This window comes from Carcharodon carcharias, chromosome 20 (assembly GCF_017639515.1).
Source record: "Carcharodon carcharias isolate sCarCar2 chromosome 20, sCarCar2.pri, whole genome shotgun sequence".
Taxonomy (NCBI): domain Eukaryota; kingdom Metazoa; phylum Chordata; class Chondrichthyes; order Lamniformes; family Lamnidae; genus Carcharodon; species Carcharodon carcharias.
This window is the reverse complement of record NC_054486.1, coordinates 108110693-108131843: the sequence shown is the minus strand read 5'-3', so window position 1 is coordinate 108131843 and position 21151 is coordinate 108110693. Positions and strand designations below refer to the sequence as shown.

Below are 21151 nucleotides of genomic sequence, written 5' to 3'. Positions count from 1 at the left end.
AAGCGAACTGCTTTGTCCTGGACAGTGTCCAGCTTCTTCAGTATTGTAGAAGCTGCGCTCATCCAGGCAAGTGGGGAGTATTCCATCACATTCCTGACTTGTGCCTTGTAGATGGTAGACAGGCTTTGGGGAGTCAGGAGATGAGTTACCTCGTCGCACGATTCCTAGCCTCTCACCTGCTCTTGTAGCCACAGTATTTATGTGGCTAGTCCAGTTCAGTTTCTGGTCAATCATAACCCCAGGATGTTGATAGTGGGGGAATTCGGTGATGGTAATGACACTGAACATCAAGGGGCAATGGTTGGATTCTCTCTTGTTGGAGATGGTCATTGCCTGACACTTGTGTGGCACGAATGTTGCCACTTGTCAGCCCAAGCCCGGATATTGTCCAGGTCTTGCTGCATTTGGGCATGGACTGTTTCAGTATTTGAGGAGTGGCGTATGTTGCTGAACATTGTGCAATCATCAGCAAACAATCCCACTTCTGACTTTACGAAGGAAGAAAGGTCATTGATGAAGCAGCTGAAGATGGTTGGGCCTAGGATACTACCCTAAGGAATTCCTGCAGTGATGTCCTGGAGCTGAGATGACTGACCTCCAACAACCATAACCATCTTCCTTTCTCCCTGATTCCCATTGACTCCAGTTTTGCTAGGGCTTCTTGATGTCACAATCAGTCAAATGCTGCCTTGATGTCAAAAGCAGACACTCTTACCTCGCCTCGGGAGTTCAACTCTCTTGTCCATGTTTGAACCAAGGCTGTAATGAGGTCAGGAGCTGAGTGGCCCTGGCGGAACCCAAACTGGGCATCAGTGAGCAGGTTATTGCTAAGCAAGTGCCGCTTGATAGCACTGTTGATGACCCCTTCCATTACTTTACTGATAAACGAGAGTAGACTGATAGGGCGGTAATTGGACGGTTGCATTTGTCCTTCTTTTTGTGTCTAGGACATACCTGGTCAATTTTCCACATAGCCAGGTAGATGCCTATGCTGTAGCTGTACTGGAACAGCTTGGCTAGGGGCGCAGCAAGTTCTGGAGCACAAGTCTTCAGTACTATTGCTGGAATGTTGTCAGGGCCTATAGCCTTTGCAGTATCCAATGCCTTCAGCCGTTTCTTGATATCACGGGGAGTGAATCGAATTGGTTGAAGACTGATATCTGTGATGCTGGGGTCCTCCAGAGCAGGCCGAGATAGATCATCCACTCAGCACTTCTGGCTGAAGATTGTTGCGAATCCTTCAGTCTTATATTTTGCACTGCTGTGCTGGGCTCCTCCATCATTGGGGATGCGGATATTTGTGGAGCCACCTCCTCGAATCAGTTGTTTAATTGTCCACCACCATTCACGATTGGATGTGGCAGGATTGCAGAGCTAAGGTCTGATCCGTTGGTTGTGGGATCACTTAGCTCTGTCTGTCATTTGCTGTTTATGCTGTTTGGCATGCAAGTAGTCCTGTTTTATAGCTTCACCAGGTTGACACCTCATTTTTAGGTATGCCTGGTGCTGCTTCTGGCATTCCCTCCTGCACTCTTCATTGAACCAGGATTGATCCCCTGGCTTGATGGTAATGGTAGAGTGGGGAATATGCTGGGCCATGAGGTTACAGATTGTGTTTGAGTACAATTCTGCTGCTGCTGATGGCCTACAGTGCCTCATGGATGCCCAGTCTGGAGTTGCTAGATATGTTCAAAATCTAACCCATTTAGCACGGTGGTCATGCCACACAACACGATGGAGGGTATCCTCAATGTGAGGGCGGGACATTGTCTCCAAAGTGATTGTGCGATGGTTACTCCTACCGATACTGTCACGGACAGGTGCATTTGCGGCAGGCAGGTTGGTGAAGATGGGGTCAAGTACGTTTTTCCCTCTTGTTGGTTCCCTCATAGACCCAGTCTAGCAGCTATGTCATTTAGGACGCGGCCAGCTTGGTCAGTAGTGGTGCTACCAAGCCACTCTTGGTGATGGACATTGAAGTCCCCCACCCAGAGAACATTCTGCGACTTTGCCACCAAGTGCTTCCTCCAAGTGATGTTCAAGTGATGTTCAACATGGAGGGTTGTGCCGCCACCCCTGTTGGGTCTGTCTTGCCGGTAGGGCAGGACATATGCAGGGATTGTGATGGTGGAGTCTGGAACATTATCTGTAAGATATGATTCCATGAGGATGACTGTGTCAGGCTGTTGCTTGACTAGTCTCTGAGACAGCTCTCCCAATTTTGGCACTCGCTTGACAGATTTTAGTAAGGAGGACTTTGTAGGGTCGACAGATTGCCATTGTCATTTCTGGTGCCTAGGTCGATGCTGGGTGTTCCGTCCGATTTCATTTCTTTTTTGTGTCTTTGTAGTGGTTTGTTGCAACGGGCTGGCTTGCTAGGCCATTTTAGAGGGCATTTAAGAGTCAAACACATTGCTGTGGGTCTAGAGTCACATGTAGGCCAGACCAGGTAAGGACGACTGATTTCCTTCCCTAAAGGGCATTAGTGAACAAGATGGATTTTTACAAGAATCGACAATGGTTTCATGGTCATCATTGGACTTTTAATTCCAGATTTTTATTGAATTCAAATTCCACCATTTGCCGTGGTGGGATTCAAACCCGGGTCCCCAGAGTACCCTGGATCTCTGGATTACTAGTCCAGCAACAACATCACTATGCCATTGCCTCCCCCATTAGCTGAGCCATGTGCAAATTGGCACAGGACAAATCAGATTAGGAAGATGAATGTGTGGCTCAAAGACTGGGTTGGGAGAAGTGGCTTCCGGTGTGTGGGGCATTGGCACCAGTACTGGGGGAAGTGGGATCTGTATCATTGGTATGGTCAACACCTGAACCATGCTGGGACTGGTGTTCTTGCGAGCTGCATAACTAGGGAAGGGTAGAGGGTTTTAAACTAAATAGTGGGGGCAAGGGATCAAATTTGGAAAGATGTGACAAATCAAAGAGCAGACACAAGACAAAAGAAAAAGGCATTATTACGGGAAATGAAAAACAGACCATGACAGGAAAGGATAGAGAGTACAAATCTAACAGTAAATCAACAGATTAAACTAGAGGTTATAAAAAGAGTAAAAGGATAAAACTAAAAGCTCTGTATCTGAATGCACATAGCATTCGAAACAAGACAGATGAACTGAGAGTGCACATAGAAATAATTATGATCTGACAGCCATTATGGAGACATGGCTGCAGGAGGACATGGATTGGGACCTGAATATTGAAGGGTACAGGATACATAGGAAAGACAGGAAGCGAGGAAAAGGTGGAGGGGTGGCTCTGTTAGTTAATGATGGTATTAGCACAATAATGACCTAAGGTCAGGAAACCAGAATATGGAAACAGTTTGGGTAGGGATGAGAAATGGTAAAGGTAAGAAGTCACTTGTGGGAGTTGTGTACAGGCTCCCTAACAGTAACCACATGGTAGGGTTGAGCTTAGAAGAAGGAATAATTGGAGCTTGTCAGGAGGCATGGCGATAATCATGGGAGATTTTGATTTACGCATAGACCGGAGTAGTCAGATGGACAAAGATAGCCTAGATGAGGAGTACATTGAATGTTTTTGGGATAATCTCTTAGAACAGTATGTTCTGGAGCCAACCAGAGAGAAGGCTATACTAGACCTGGTATTGTGCAATGAGATGGGAGTAATTAATGATCTCATAGTGAAGACGCCCCTAGGTAGCAGCAACCATAATACAATTGAATTTACATTCAATTGAGGGAGAGAGGAATGAGTCTGAGACTATGTTTTTAAACTTAAATGAGGGCAATTATGAGGCATAAGAGCTGAGCTGGCTAAAGTGAATTGATAAATTAAGTTAAGGGATAGGTCATTAGAGATGCTGTGGCTAATGTTTAAGGGGATATTTCAGAATGCACAGAATAGATATATTCCAACAAGTAAGAAAAAGTCCAAGGGACGATGGACACACCATCCGTGATTAACTAGAAAGGTTAAAGGTAGTATTAAACTTAAAGAAAAAGCATATCATTGTGCAAACTTAGGTGTTAGGTCAGAAGATTGGACAGAATATAAGGAACAGCAAAGAATGATTAAAAGACTAACAAGGAGGAAAAAATTAGAGTATGAGAGAAAGATAGCCAGAAATATAAAAACAAATAGTAAGAGTTTTTGTAAATATTTAAAACAGAAAAGAGTGAACGTTGGTCCTATAGAAAGTGAGTCTAAGGAGATGGCAGATGAATTGGACTGGTATTTTGCATCAGTTTTCACTATAGAGGATACAAGTTACATCCCAGAAGCAGCTATAAATCAGGAAATGGAAGTGGGGAAGGAAGTCAGCAAAATTACAGTCACCAGAGAAGTGGTACTGAGTAAATTGTTGGAGCTGTGGGCTGACAAGAGCCTGGATCCTGAAGGACTTCATCCTAGGGTCTTAAAAGAAGTGTCTAGTGAGATAGTTGGTGCACTGGTTTTAATTTTCCAAAACTCCCTAGATTCAAGGAAGGTCCCATTAGATTGGAAAATAGCAAATGTAACTCCATTATTCAAAGAGGGAAGGAGACAGAAAGCGGGAAACTACAGGCCAGTGAGCTTAACATCTGTTGTAGGGAAAATGTTAGCAGCTTTTATTAAAGAAGTTATAGCAGGGCAATTGATGAACTCAAGGCCATCAGACAGTATCAACATGGTTTCGTGAAAGGGAAATTGTGTTTAACGAACTTTTTGGAGTTCTTTGAGGAAGTAACATGTGCTATGGATAAAGGGGAACCGGTGGATGTACTGTACTTAGATTTCCAAAAGGCATTTGATAAGGTGCCACATCAAAGGTTGTTGCAAAAAATGAAAGCTCATGGTACAGGGGGTAACATATTGGCATGGATGGAAGATTGGCTGGCTAACAGGAAGCAGAGAGTAGACATAAATGGGTCGCTTTCAGGTTGGCAAGATGTAACAAGTGGTGTGCCACACGGATCAGTGCTGGGACCTCAACTGTTTACAATTTATATAAATGACTTGGATTAAAGGATTGAAGGGATGGTTGCCAAATTTGCTGATGACACAAGGATAGGTAGGAAAGTAAGTTGTGAAGAGAACATAAGGAGGCTACAAAAAGATATAGATAGGTTAAATGAGTGGGCAAAGATCTGGCAAATGGAGTATAATGTGGGAAAATGTGAAATTGTCCATTTTGTCAAGAAGAATAAAAGAGAAGCATATTATCTAAACGGCGAGAGATTGCAGAGCTCTGAGGTGCAGAGGGATCTGGGTATCCTAGTGCATGAATCACAAAAGGCTGGTATGCAGATACAGCATGTAATTAATTAGGAAAGCGAATAGAATGTTATCATTTATTGTGAGGGGAATTGAATACATAAATAGGGAGTTTATGCTTCAGTTGTACAGGGCACTAGTAAGACCACATTTGGAGTACTGTGTACAGTATTGGTCACCTTATTTAAGGAAGGATGTAAATGCATTGGAAGCAGTTCAGAGAACGTTCACCAGATTAATACCTGGAATGGGTGGGTTGGCTTATGAGGAAAGGTCGGACAGACTAGGCTTGTATCTGCTGTAGTTGAGAAGAGTAAGGCGACTTGATTGAACATATAAGATCCTGAAGGGTCTTGACAGAGTGAATGTGGAGAGGATGTTTCCTCTTGTGGATGAATCTAGAACTAGGGGTCACTGTTTAAAAATAAGGGGTCGCCTACTTAAAGCAGGGATGAGGCGAAGTTTTTTTTCACTCAGAGGGTTGTGAGTCTTTGGAACTCTTCCTGAAAAAGCGGTGGAAGCAGAATCTTTGAATATTTTTGAGGCAGGGCTGGATAGATTCTTGGTAAGCAAGGGAGTGATAGGTTATCGGGGGTAGGTGGGATGCAGATTTCAGATTACTATCAGATCAGCCATGATCTTATTAAATGTGGAGGAAGCTCGAGGCGCTGAATGGCCTACTCCTGCTCCTTGTTCATTCGTCTGTATGAACTTTAAAGCAACCATGGACAACAAATCACCATTACCAGGCCAATTTGGACTGACCCAGGGGCCAGACGAAACGCATAATTGGGGACTTGCACACGAAGAGGAGAGAGAGCACATCCTGAGTTGGGCACAGCCACTGTGGGTATTCAGAATTTGGTGCAAAGCGGGAATTCAGTGCATAGGGGACGAGGTGCTCTTTGCATTTTTTTCTTGCTACCCAACTTCTTAAATCTTCAGAGCGTGCTGCAGCAGGAGAGGCTACAAGGGAAGGGAATCACTGGTAAGTAGCGGGTAAGGTATTTACTACTTTAATCGCTTATAGTTGAAAGGTCGTCTTGTGATTTACAGTTTGTATATTCTACAGCTGTAAGGATCAGGAAAGAAGGGCCCTAGAGTAATTGACTTAAAAGGTATAATTTAAAGGGATAAGTCATGGCAGGAGTGCTCAAAGCCATGGTGTGCTCCTTGTGCTCCATGTGGGAAGCCAGGGATATTTCCAGTGCCCGGGACCAGCATGTGTGCAGGAAGTGTGTCCAGCTGCAATTCCTAGAAGCTCGGGTTTTGGAGCTGGAACAGCGGCTGGGGACACTGAGAGCATTGTGAATAGGTTTAGAGAGGTGGTCACACCGCAGATGAAGGGACTTGAGGAAGGAAGGGAATAGGTGACCACTAGGCAGTCCAAGAGAAACAGGCAGGTAGTTCAGGAGTCCCCTGGGGTCCCACTCACAAATCGGTATCCCGTTTTGGAGGCTGATGAGGACGCTGGTTCCTCCAGGGAGTGAGCGGCCTGTCTGTACAGGAGGGGAGGAAGGGAGGAAAAGTAATAGTAATAGGGGATTCTATAGTCAGGGGAACAGATAGGCACTACTGTGGCTGTTAACGTGACTCCAGGATGGTATGTTACCTCCCTGGTGCTAGGGTCTAGGATGTCACTGAACAGCTGCAGGGCACCCTGAATGGGGAGGGTGATAAGGCAGAGATCATGGTACATGTTGGTACCAATGACATAGGTAGAAAGAATGATGAGGTCTTGCATCAAGAATTCAGGGAGTTAGGAAGTAGAATAAAAAGCAAGACCTCTCGGGTTGTAATCTCTGGATTACTCCCAGTGCCACGTGCTAGTGAGCTCAGAAATAGGAGAATAGCGCAGATGAATACGTGGTTTAAGAGTTGGTGCAGGAGGGAGGCTTTTAGATTCCTGGATCACTGCGACCGTTTCTGGGGAAAGTGGGACCTGTACAAGTGGGACGGTCTACATCTGAACCAGAGTGGGACTAACATCCTTGCGGGCAGGTTTGCTAGTGCTGTTGGGAGGACTTTAAACTAATTCGGCAGGGAGAGGGGACACAGAATGTTAGCAGAATAGGGACACATCATAATACAGTAAAACAATGAAGTCAGAGGGAGTGCAGCTACAATAAGCTTCAAGGCAGTAAGGCAAGGCTGGATGGCCTCTACTTTAATGCCAGGAGTATTACAGGTAAAACGGATGAGTTAAGGGTGAGGATTGACACGTGGAATTGTGATATAGTAGCAATCACTGAGATGTGATTGAGGGAAGGGCAGGATTGGCAGCTCAACATTCTGGGATTATAAAATCTTCAGACGAGACAGGGGAGGGGGTAAAAGAGGAGGAGGCATTGCATTATTAGTTAAGGAGTCAGTTACTGCAGTAAGGAGAGATGATATCTTGAAGGGGGCATCAAATGAAGCTTTGTGGGTAGAGCTTAGGAATAAAAAAGGGGCAACCACATTATTAGGTGTTTATTATAGACCCCCAGATAGTCGGTGGGAAATTGAGGAGCAAATATGTGCACAATTTGTGGAGGTGTGTGAAAACAATAATAGGGTAATTATATTAGGTGATTTCAACTTTCCCAACATTAATTGGAATAGACATAGTGTTAAGGGCTTGGATGGAGTGGATTTCTTGAAATGTGTACAGGAGAACTTTTTAGGACAATATGTAGAGAGTCCAACAAGGGACGGTGCATTGCTGGACCTGATCCTGGGGAATGAAGCCGGACAGGTGGCTGAGGTGGTGGTGGGCGAGCATTTTAGTGATAGTGAGCACAACATGGGACAGTTTAAGTTTGCTATGGACAAAGAAATCGCCAAGTTGCAAAAAAATGTTTTGGATTGGGGGAGAGTGGATTTTAGTAAAATAAGGCAGGATCTGGCTAAGGTAGACTGGGAACAGTTACTTGTGGGGAAATCTACAGAGGAAGAGTGGGGGGTGTTAAAAAAGGAAATGGGGAGGGTACAGGCTCAACATGTACCCTCTAGGGTGATAGGAAGGAGTAATAAGCCCAGAGAACCATGGATGACCAGAGATATTCAGGTTACAGTGAGAAGGAAAAGAGAAGCTTTTAGCAGGTACAAGGGAAGCAAATCAGCAGAGGCATTAGTGGAGTACAGATTGTGCAGGGTGGAGCTTAAGAAAGCAATTAGGAGAGCAATGAGGGGATATAAGAAAGCTCTGGCTGGTAAAAGTAGGGAAAATCCCAAGATATTCTATTAGTATATCAATGGGAAGAGGATAACCAGGGAAAGAGTAGGGCCCATAAGGGACCAAAGAGGCAATCTAAGGGTGGAGCCGGCGGACATCACTAGAGTGTTGAATGAATGCTTCACGTCTGTCTTCACCCAAGAGAATGAGGCTGAAGGTATCGACCTCAGGGAGAGAGACTTTGAGGTTCTTAAGCAAATTGATATAGGGAGTGACAAGGTATTGGAGGTGTTGGCAGGCTTAAAAGTGGACAAATATCCAGGTCCGGATGATTTGTGTCCCAGACTGCTGAGGGAGGCAAGGAAGGAGATCGCAGAGGCTCTGACCCAAATTTTTAATTCTTCTCCGGCCACAGGGGAGGTGCCAGAGGACTGGAGAACAGCTAATGTGGTTTCGCTATTTAAGAAGAGTTGTAGAGATAAGCCAGGGAACTACAGCCTGTGAGTCTCATGTCTAAGGGAGAAAGTTCTGAAGAAGAGTATCTATCTCCACTTGGAGAGGCAAGGTTTGATCAGGGATAGTCAGCATGGCTTTGTCAGAGGGAGGTCATGCCTAACAAATTTGATTGAATTTTTTGAGGAGGTGACCAGGTGTATAGATGAGGGTAGTGCAGTTGATGTAGTTTATATGGATTTCAGCAAAGCCTTTGACAAGGTCCCACATGGGAGACTTATAAGGAAGGCAAATGCACATGGGATACAGGGTAATTTGATAAGGTGGATTCAAAATTGGTTTAGTTGTAGGAGGCAGAGGGTGATGACAGAAGGATGCTTTAGTGACTGGAAGCCAGTGTCCAGTGGCGTATCACAGGGATCTGTGCTGGCTCCCCTATTATTTATGATTTATATAGACGACATAGATGACTATGTGGAGGGTTGGATTAGTAAGTTTGCAGATGACACAAAGATTGGCCGGTGGTTAACAGTGAGGTTGAGTGCCTTGGGCTGCAGGAAGATATAGATGGAATGGTCAAATGGGCGGGTAAGTGGCAGATGGGATTTAACCCTGAAAAGTGTAAGGTGATACACTTTGGAAAGAGTAATTTGACAAGGAAGTATACAATGAACAGCATGAAACTAGGAAGTTCTTAGGAACAAAGGGACCTTGGCATATGTGTCCATAGATCTCTGAAGGCAGAGGGGCACGTTGGTGGGGTGGTGAAAAAGGCATATGGGACAGTTGCCTTTATCAATCAAGGCTTAGAATACAAAAGTAGGGAGGTCATGTTGGAGTTGTATAGAACCTTAGTGAGGCCACAGCTGGAGTACTGTGTGCAGTTCTGGTCACCACATTATCAGAAGGATGTGATTGCACTGGAGGGGGTGCAGAGGAGAGTCACCAGGATGTTGCCTGGGGTGAAACATTTAAGTTATGAAGAGAGGTTGGATGGACTTGGATTGTTTTCGTTGGAGCAGAGAAGACTGAGCAGTGACCTGATCGAGGTGTACAAGATTATAAGGGGCATGGACAGGGTGGATAGGGAGCAGCTGTTCCCCTTAGTTGAAGGGTCAGTCACAAGGGGGCATAAGTTCAAGGTGAGGGGCAGGAGGTTTAGGGGGGATATGAGGGAAAACTTTTTTACCCAGAGGGTGGTGACAGTCTGGAATGCGCTGCCTGGGAGGGTGGTGGAGGCAGGTTGCCGCACATCCTTTAAAAAGTACCTGGATGAGCATTTGGCATGACATAACATTCAAGGTTATGGGCCAAGTGCTGGTAAATGGGATTAGGTAGGTAGGTCAGGTGTTTCTCACGTGTTGGTGCAGACTCGATGGGCCTAAGGGCCTCTTCTGCACTGTGATTCCATGATTCTGTGACTTTGGTGGAAAAAATTCTTAAGATACTTGATCGCTTTAGGATTAGTTAAAAAGACGGAAGCTGAACAACTGAATACACTACTTTATTCAGAAGGTCTGAGAACCGAAGATATTATTGTGAGGAAGGAATAAACAAATCCTCAGATAAATTTGATGAAGTTCAAAAATCATTTGATATATATTTTAATCTAAGAAGCAATAAAATTTTAGAGAGCATGAAATTCAACAAACGTGTCCAATAGCCTGGAGAACCAGTTGGCTCTTTTATAAACAAATTATACAGATTGGCTGAAGGCTGTGATCATGGTGACATTAAGTCAGAACTCATAATTTCCCCCCCCAAGCCACACACCATCCTGACTTGGAAATATATCGCTGTTCCTTCACAGTCGCTAGGTCAAAATCCTAGAACTCCCTCCTTAACAACACTGTGGGTGTACCTACACCACATGAACTGCAGCGGTTCAAGAAGGCAGCTCACCACCACCTTCTCAAGGGCAACTAGGGATGGGCAGTAAACGCTGGTCTAGCCAGCGATGTCCACAATCCATGAAGAATAAAAAAATAAGGGACTGAATTGTTGTCAGAGTGGCTAATGATGCCCTTTCCGACATACTAGAAGCCAAGGAAGATCTGACTCTAGAAAAGGCTATCCATAGAGTCAGACAGTATGAAATCGGCCATCAGCACCATCTATTTTATGTGGCAAAAGCAAGCCATGGTACAGAGCAACCCCAACTGTCCAGCTAGTGAAACAACAAAGGGGCAGAGAGACCTCAGGCCAAGGAAGGCAATATCCAAACAGACCACAAGAGGGTGGGCAGCCACATCAGCATTGCGGAGCCAAACAATATCACAGACAAGAGATGCTCAGCAACCTCAGTGCAGTGTTTCAACTGCAACCCATCTGGGACACTTCGGAAAGCTATGCAAAGCTAAGACGCACAAACCTGCGGAGGATCCAAAGATAATTATGAGATTGAGGTACCACTCCCGGAAAAGACCCAACTCTGCTTCTTGAGTGAGGTCAAGGATCCTGTATTCTCTTTTTGGAATGCTGATATCTCAGTAAAGAGTTACCTCACCAACTCCAAATTGGACAAGTGAGCCACTGTTACAGTCCTCTTGGGCAAGGAACTATGGCTGGTGATATAATGCCTGATGCCACCCACAACACAGCTGTACAGAGCAGGCGGCATCAAGATCCCAGTTAATGGTACATTGCGGGCAACATTCCAATACAAAGATAAACGCATAAAGGAGACATTATTTGTAGTCCATGTTAAGAATTTTCCCTTTTAAGCTGAAAGGTTTGTGTCTACCTCAGCCTGCTTCAGAAAATTGACAAGGTCAACCAGCAAGGAACTGGTTCCAAATTTAAAAACAAGTTTCCCAAACTCTTCACCGGATTGGGGCAACCGTGGACCACATACAGTATTAAGGGAGGATGCCAAGCCTGTGTGCCTGTTCATTCCACTGAAAATACCACACTGGCTCACGAAGCATGTGCAGCAACAACTGGACAAGATTACCAAAATCGGTCACTTCCCCTGTCCCTCAGCCAAACATCCCAGACCGCTGAGGGAGGCAAGGGAGGAGATCGCAGGGGCTCTGACCCAAATGCTTAATTCCTCTTTGGCTGCAGGAGAGGTGCCAAAGGACTGGAGAACAGCTAATGTGGTTTCACTATTTAAGAAGGGTTGTAGAGATAAGCCAGGGAACTAAAGGCCAGTGAGTCTCACATCAGTGGGAGGGAAAGTAGTGGAGAAATTTCTGAAGAAGAGTATCTATCTCCACTTGGAGAGGCAAGGTTTGATCAGGGATAGTCAGCATGGCTTTGTCAGAGGGAAGACATGCCTAATAAATTTGACTGAATTTTTTGAGGAAGTGACCAGGTGTGTAGATGAGGGTAGTGTAGCTGATGTAGTTTATATAGGTTTCAGCAAAGCCTTTGACAAGGTCCCACATTGGAGACTTATACAGAAGGCAAAGGCACATGGGATACAGGGTAATTTGATAAATGGGTTCAAAATTGGCTTAGTTGTAGGAGGCAGAGGGTGATGACAGAAGGATGCTTTAGTGACTGGAAGCCAGTGTCCAGTGGCATACCACAGGGATCAGTGCTGGGTCCCCTATTATTCATCATTTATATAAACGACGTAGATGACTATGTCGGGAGTAGGATTAGTAAGTTTGCAGATGAAACAAAGACTGGCCGGGTGGTTAACAGTGAGGTTGAGTGCCTTGACCTACAGGAAGATATAGCTGGGATGGTCAAATGGGTAGATAAGTGGCAGATGGAATTTAATCCTGAAAAGTGTAAAGTGATACACTTTGGAAGGAGTAATTTGACAAGGAAGTATTCAATGAACAGCATGGCACCAGAAAGTTCTAAGGAACAAAGGGACCTTGGCATGTGTGTCCATAGATCGATGAAGGCAGAGGGGCATGTTAGTGGGGTGGTGAAAAAGGCATATGGGACACTTGCCTTTATCAATCGAGGCTTAGAATACAAAAGTAGGGAGGTCATGTTGGAGTTGTATAGAACCTTGGTGAGGCCACAACTGGAGTACTGTGTGCAGTTCTGGTCGCCATATTATCGGAAGGATGTGATTGCACTGGATGGGGTGCAGAGGAGATTCACCAGGATGTTGCCTGGGATGAAACATTTAAGTTATGAAGAGAGGTTGGATAGACTTGGGTTGTTTTTGTTGGAGCACAGAAGACTGAGGGGCGACCTGATCAAGGTGTACAAGATTATGAAGGGCATGGACAGGGTGGATAGGGAGCAGCTGTTCCCCTTAGTTGAAGGGTCAGTCACAAGGGGGCATAAGTTCAAGGTGAGGGGTAGGAGGTTTAGGGGGGATGTGAGGAAAAACTTTTTTACCCAGAGGGTGGTGACCCTCTGGAATGCACTGCCTGGGAGGGTGGTGGAGGTAGGTTGCCTCACATCCTTTAAAAAGTACCTGGATGAGCACTTGGCACGTCATAACATTCAAGACTATGGGCCAAGTGCTGGTAAATGGGATTAGGTAGGTAGGTCAGGTGTTTCTCACATGTTGGTGCAGACTCGATGGGCCAAAGGGCCTCATCTGCACTGTGTGATTCCGTGAATGGTGTTCCGGGATAGTCCCAGTTCTGAAGCCAAATGGGTCCATCTGTATCTATGTCGACCTAACACAGCAAAACATAGCAGTGGCAAGAGAAGTCAACCCAATGTCCTCGGTTGAAGATAAGCTGACCAAGCTCTCCAAAAGTATAGTATTTTCAAAGTTAACAGTGGTTTCTGGCAACTTCCACTAGATGAGAAATCCAGGTTGCTGACTACGTTTATCACCCCGTTTTGCAAATTCTGTTTCAACCACTTGCCACTCAGCATTACCTTGGGACCCGAGATTTTTCAACGCATGATGTCAGCCATTTTGCAAGGCCTGGCAGGTGCCATCTGCCATATGGGTGATGGTTTGGTCCACGGCACAACTATGGAGGAACATGATAGGAGGCTCACAGCTGTGCTAGAATGCTTGCAGGAAGCAGGGAGACTTCAGGCCAAGAATGCTAATTCGCCAAGATTTCTTTTCGGTTCTTAGGAAACATTGGCAGCAGCAAAAGCATTACAGCCGACTCACAGAAAACAAAGACTGTCAGTGAGCTCCCAACCTCATCATCTATTCCAGACCTCCAGAAATTCCTGGGCATGGTGAACCAGTTGGCAAAATTCCTACCCAATCTGATGTAGCTCACAGAACCCCTGTGATACTTTCTCAAAAAAGGCCAGGCATGGTGCTGGGATGCACACCAGGACTACACGTTTGGCCCCATCAAAGCCGCTCACCCGATTTCCTGACTCATTATGACCCATCCCTGCCCACCACTATAGCAGAGGATACCTTGTCCACAGGCCGAGGGGCAGCTTTATTTCAGGAACAACTGGATGGATGTTGCTGACCAGTATATTACACATCTAGAGGACTGTCAGACACAGAGGGCGGAATTTTCCATGCCCGGTGGCATCGGGAATGTTTGGCGGCATGAGCGGACAATATGGCATGAAAGCCAAAAATTGATTTCATGACATTGTGAAACCAGTTTGTGATCGTCCGCTCAGCCTATTGATGGTGGCCGTGTTTCCCGCCATCAGATGTCAGGAACCTCATTGTAAGGCCAGCCCTCTGGAATCATCCACCCCTACTGGTTCGTCTGCCCATGTCGGCATGATTGCACACCGACGTTTTTCACAACAGCATATATAAAGCGTGCACTTGGCAGACTACGCTTTCAGAGGAACTCGGGGGTGAGTGCACAGTAATGTTGCGCAGCGCTCATGAGGGTCGCCTGTTGGACTTCAAGGCTTAGATGACTTTGGTGGTGGGGGGGCAAGGGTTGCCTTGCGGTTGAGGCAACTTGGGTATGGGGGATTGGGGCAAGGGCCTCCTGCGATTGAGGTGCGTTGCAGGGGGAGGGCAAGGGCTGTCCTGCAGTTCAGGCACGTTGAGAGGGTGATGCAAGGGCTGACCTGCGGTTGAAGGTAGTGCCCAAGCACGTGCGGGGTGGGGGGGAGGGAATCGGCCACACATTAAGGAAACCTTGTATAAAGTGACCATTCCTCTGCAGCTGAGACAGTTCAGATGCAGGCACATTGATGTGTGTGGAGTCGGGTCTCTAGCTTTATCTGCCCACTCAAGCAATGCAGAGGCATGAAAGTGCCACCGAGTGCTCCCGAGCTTTTCACCCTTCGGGCACAGACTGCAATCTTTTAGTGGACTGCAGAACAGTTGGACAACTGGGCATATTGTACCATCTCCTTGCTAAAGCTGGCCATGGAGCAGTCACTGGTGGAGGTGCTAACAGTCCCTTGCAATGTCATCATCCTGGTTTGGACCAGTCTCCCCCATGGTTCAAGCTAACAGTGCAGCCTTGCAGTGTGGGTTAGGAGAATGCCTGCACCTGAGCTGAGAGCACAGCATGCAGTCCAATGGGCAAAGCTGCCCCCAATCAGTTAGGTGGAATGAGGTGGAGATTTCTTTTTATTCATTCAAGGGATGTGGACTTCACTGGCTGGGCCAGCATTTATTGCCTATTCCTAGTTGCCCTTGAGAAGGCAGTGGTGAGCTAGCTTCTAGAACCACTGCAGTCCAGGCAAGTGAATGGGGTTCAGGCCAGGCTGCAGGTGGGTGGAGTTCGGGCAGCCATGCAGCGCACTAAACTCTGGCTATCCAAGTGGTTGCTAGCACTCTCTGGGATGCATTAAGGGGTCTTCAGACTTAACCAGGGGAGGTTCTTAGAACACCCTAGCTAACCCACGCGTCTCTCTTTTACATCCTGCAGGAGGAGTACATAAGGAGCATGGAGCCTGGTGAACTAGCTGTATGCCTCATGGCGTATAGAGAGCAAAGATGATGGAGAACAGAGCAACTAGTGCCTGGCTGAGCAGAGGGTGGAGCAGCTCAGGAAGCAGGGGTGGCTGGTACCCCCGCACACACCACCAAAGAGCCACAGGGAGCCGTCGTTGGTCAGTGCCTATCTAGACCCAGGGTCTACAGACGCTGCCTTTCATTCCTGAAGATGACCAAGAACCAGTGTCGCTGAAGACTGCGCGTGTATAGAGAATTGGTCGGTTACATCTGCCAGCTACTGCAGGATTTGGTGCCACGGGGACATGGAGGGCATCCACTGCCAGTTGCCATGAAAGTGACCACAGCACTCAATTTCTACATTTCAGGGATCCACAGGTGACCTCAGTGGGATATCAAAAGCCTCCACCCACAAATGCATCCATGAGGTCACAGAGGCCATCTTCGCAAGGGCATACAACTGAGTGCACTTTGTCCAGGACCGGGAGAGCCAGGATGCAAAAGTGATTGGATTTGCCCAGATCTTGAGTTTTCCACAGGTGCAGGGTGCAATCAACTGCACTTATATAGTGCTCAAATCTCTGTTGCAACAAGCGGTCAACTAGGGCTTCCATTTGCTGAGTGTACAACTGATGTGCGACCACTACAAACCATCCTGCAGGTCTGTGCATGGTTTCCAGGAAGTGTCCATGACTCCTTCATTCTCAGTCGGTCACAGATCCCTGATGTCCTCAAGGATCCACAGAGGCTGCAGGGATGGTTCCTCGGGGACAAGGGCTACCCGCAGAGGATGTGACTGATGACACCTACCAGCGGCCTCAGGCTGCAACAAATTGAAGGTATAATGAGGCCCATGCTGCAACTCGCAACTTGATAGAGCAGACCATTGGGATGATGAAAATGAGGTTCTGGTGCCTGGACCGGTCTGGTGGAGCCCTGCAACATAGTCCACAGAGGGTGTCACGCATTGTCATTGCCTGCTGCGCCCTTTACAACCTGGTGCTGCAACAGGGAGAAGGGCTGGGAAGAGCTGGCCGAAGAGGAGATGGAGGAGCTGGAGGTCTCCTCCGATGAGGAGGATGTCGACGGGGATGAGGATGACGAGGTCCTCGAAGGTGATGATGATGGCGATGAGGCCCTCACACTGGCCAGATGAGGCAGGCATGCTCGGGAGGCCCTCATAACTGCTAGATTTGTGGAGGATGATGACAAAATGCAGTGAGGAGACACCATTGATCCTCACATTGCATCCTCGAACGTTTGACTCTGGTCTGGCTTATGGCAGTGCACATACCCTCTGTGATAATGCTCCTGTCATGGAGATGAAATGGAGGCCCTAATGGCTGCTCAACTGCAGGAGAATGATGACGACATGCAGTGAGGACACTCCACAGATCTTCACATAGACTCTGAGAACATCTGACTCCTGTCTGGCTGAGGGCAACTCGCTTGTGCTCTGTGATCAGTGTTATATCATGGAGACGCAGCCATGAAACTTTAAAAGCACCTGATCCTTTGTCCGCCCTCAGTACCTGACCTCTTCAGGAGCACAGTTTTCAACACTGTACCAGCTCCCCAAGGTATCCATAATTGAATGGTGAGGTGGAAAGGGGCATCTACACCATTAAAACTCTTCTGACAAAGGACGACGACTTTCCTACAGCACTTTTAACTTATAGATCCACCCAGCTGCAATGTGGGTTAGCCCCATCAGAGCTCCTGATGGGCAGAAAACTGCACCCAACTGCAATTGCTGCCAAAGAAACTAATCCCAAGGTTGGCAGTCAAGGACTACCGAAACATTCCAGGCCAAGACAGTCCTATAGACATTGGCAGGCTTCCACCTACAATAGAAAGTACCGCACTAGAAATCTGCCACAGTTACACAAAGGGGACAGGGTGTGGATCAGGGACCTTGAAAGAGAAGGCATCATTGTGGATCTGAAGGAATGCAGTTGATGGGCAATTATCTTGGTGGGAGGTCCAGGAGAGTGATTGCCATTGAGAGAAGAGAATTTTCTTATGGGGTCCAAAGGAGCACCTCCTACTCCTCCCAGCTGGCTAAAAGAAAGAAAAATATAATAAAATGAGGATCTCATGGGTTTCTACCAAGCTCTGCTCGGTAAGCATTGAAGGAAATATGGTTGCACTGTACAGGCCCTCAAGTTAAAATTGCAGTCAGGTTATGGTTAATGGTGCCAACTCTGGATGGACATATTCCTGAAGATGATATCACATGATCTCTTGTATCCAACCACCCCATCCCATGTCTGCTCTTTTGGTCGCCCATCCTCATGCTGCCCCATCTTCCAATGGCTAATTGGACCGCCAACAGGCTCTTCATTACCCAAGTAGGTGATTCTTAACCGTCAAACAGGCCTTTTTTGCCATCTCGGACATTTTTATAATAAGCAAAAATGTTTGAAGAAAATGTTTTTAAAAATCACCAAATTTTTAATATCCTAATGGTTTTTCTCCCAGGCGTTGCTCACTGTTGCTTTTTGGGGGATTAAGTTTTAATTCCTGGAGATTCCAGGGCATTCCTGGACAGTTGGCAAACTCAGCCCCCATGGCATGGAGTCAGGAATTTTTCTGGGGCTGTTCCCAATCTATTACTTTAAGCTGCAGAATTGTGAATGAAGGTCCTCATACCACCCCCCATTTACCCATGGCAGGGTGAGAGCAGCTCTGGGGAGACAACGGAAGGGGTGGGGTGTGAAATTCTGGCCTATAAAATAATGTTCAAAATAGTCAAAAACCAGTACCATTGGCACCAACACTACTGGAGTTCCATGTTCAGCTTTACAAGGCTAGCGCAGTCAGTATTAGGCATTTCCAAGTTTTACTGGTTTTTCCCTTCTGGATTTCGATGTCTCCTAAGACAGATCATATTTACACAAAGTTCATGACTAAATAAAGTGTGCACACGGGTATCGATCTCCTCACCTTTGACACGCCGGACACATGATTGGAAGCCGGAGTCAATCAGCCATTCACAGACCTCCTCCGTCGTCATTTTCTCCAATGACACAGACACACCTGAGACATGAATGTCCTGGAACAGGTTTTGGACAGTCAGAATTGCAGGAAGTTGGGAAAAAAAGAATTTACATATATACCTTTCCCAACCTCAGAATGTCCCAAAATGTTAAACAACCAATGAAGCACAAAAGTTTATCTTTAGTACTGAGGCTGAGGAGTCTGAGTGTACAAAATGGAGGTGTTGTTGCACCACCTCTGATTATTGCAGCATTGCAGGTTGACATTGGAAATTTCCCTTATAAGTGTGGGTATAAAAATATCAAGTAGCAAAAATTGACACTCATAATATTTTTAATATATTAACAGATTCAACACAGAGCTTCCTGATGATACACTAATTAAAAGACATTGCTCATTGTAGTACTAATCCCAGTTAGTTGACCTGAGACAAGGCCAGGACCATGTTGCAGGAACTAAGATGCTGCCTTTCTCAATAAGGCACAGCTCATGCTGCCATGATATTCTTGCTAGAAAGTGAGCATATGTGGCCATTCTGATGAGGCCATGATCAGGCTTTGCTGTGATGCCCTTCAAGGCTGGTCAATTTCTTATACTGACTCATCTAGATTGCAGACAGAAAGCAGCCAGAGCTTGGTTGGCAATCGTTGGATGAGGATTTTTTTTTAATGCAGCAACAACTTATTTTATATAATGTCTTTAATGTAATAAAACCTCCAAAGACACTTCACAAGAGCGTTATAAAGCGAAATTAGACACTGACCCACAAAAGATTATTTTAGGACAGATGCTGGTTAAAAAGGTAGGTTCTAAGGAGCTTCTTAAAGAATAAAAGAGAGATAAACAGTTGGAGATGTTCAGGGAGGGAATTCCAGAGCCAAGGATCCAGGCATCTGAAGGCACAGCTACCCACAGCATGGGAAAGATCAAGAGGTCAGAATTAGTTAAGTGCAGATTCCCTGGAAAGTTGTGGGGCTATATGAGATTACAGAGGTAGGGTGAGGCGATGCTATGGAGTGGTTTGAAAATAAATATGAGAATTTTAAAATCAAGCCTTTGCTTAACCAGGAGACAATGTAGATCAGGTAATGGGTGAACAGGACTTGGTGTGAGTTAGGACAGGGGCAACAGAATGTTGGATGTCCTCAAGTTTACCAAAGGTAGAATATGGAAGACCAGCTAGGGGTGTGTTGGAAAAGTCATGTCTAGAGGTAACAAAGATATGAGTGAGGGTTTCAGCAGCAGATGCTGAGACAGAGGTCAAGCCAAATGATGTCACTCAGGTGGAATTAGGCAATCTTAAGAGATGGCACAAATTGTTATAATCAAGAATGCACTGTTTGAAAGGGTGGTGGAAGCAAATTTCATAGTAACGTTCAGTAGGAAATTGGGAAAGAAAAAAATGAGGGGATTGAGAGTAAAGAACTGGATGGGGATGGGAGTAATCGGATATTCTTTCAAAGAGCTGGCATAGACACCATAGGCTAATTCCCTTTCCGTACTGTTTGATTCTACAAAAGAAAATTGCCCAAAACATCGCCTTTGGTCACATTGAGGGTCAGCTACAGCTAAGTGCAATTCTCTTACTATTTCACCATAGTTCCATTCTAGAGTCAGTCACCTTATCGGCTCCTGATGCACTGAGCCTTTTGCTTAGTTTCTGATTCTCCAAATCTTCCTCTCCCATATCCTGGCTTTCGTTGCCTGCACAATAAATATATTAAACATCCACTATGTTTAATGGGCTATTTGACATACATGTTCCTTTAGTATCAGAATCAATACGTACTCTGTAAAAATGCCATGACTCCACAGGCCATGGTCTCTCCCAAGTGAAGATAATTTTCCTCTTTGAGACATTGAGGTTGAACTATTAAGTACTTTCTCTTTGTGCACAAGTCTGATCACCAAATTAGTTATCTCCATTCAGAACAAGGGGGAATCATAATCTGAAAATAAGAACTGTGCCACTCAATGTCAGGAAGCACTTCTTCACATGAAGGATAGTGGAAATCTGGAACTCTCTTCACCCAAAAAACAGGTGAAGCGAGGGATCAATTGAAAATTGCAAGAGTATTTTATAACTTTTTAATGGGAAAGGGTATTAAAGGTTATGGAACACATACAGATAGATGGAGTTCAAATACAGGTCAACCATGATTTCACCGAATGACAGAACAGGCTGGAGAAGCTATGTTTCTATAAGTCTTTGTTCATCTGCTTTGTAATTAATGCAATGCTTGGCTACATTGAGTAACCTGGCCTTAACCAGTCTTAATCAGCCTTCTATCTAGTACCTGATAGCTCTTGTACCTACGAAAGTATTAATTGGCATTTTCCTGTCACATATCAAAGCAAAAATATTCTGGCAACGTTTTCAGATTTTAAAACAGATTCTAAAAATCCATTCTCAGAATCTGGGTGTTACTGGCAAAGTACTAATTTATTGGTCATCCCCAGTTGCCCTGAGAAGGTCATGGTGTTGCTGTGCCACTTTAGAAGGGACTGGAGACACATATAGGGCT

The 21151-nt window shown here is 45.7% G+C and overlaps 1 protein-coding gene across 1 annotated transcript in view; it reads right to left on the bottom strand.

Annotated features, from left to right (window-relative positions):
• The window catches only part of LOC121292845, a 141333-nt gene that overhangs the window by 55470 nt on the left and 64712 nt on the right, over positions 1-21151 (bottom strand). Inside the window, exons 4-5 of the mRNA XM_041215316.1 lie at positions 20248-20330; positions 18573-18681 (exon numbers count right to left, since the gene is read on the bottom strand). Coding sequence (XP_041071250.1) covers positions 18573-18681; positions 20248-20330 — 192 coding nt within the window. The remainder of the gene's footprint in view (positions 1-18572; positions 18682-20247; positions 20331-21151) is intronic.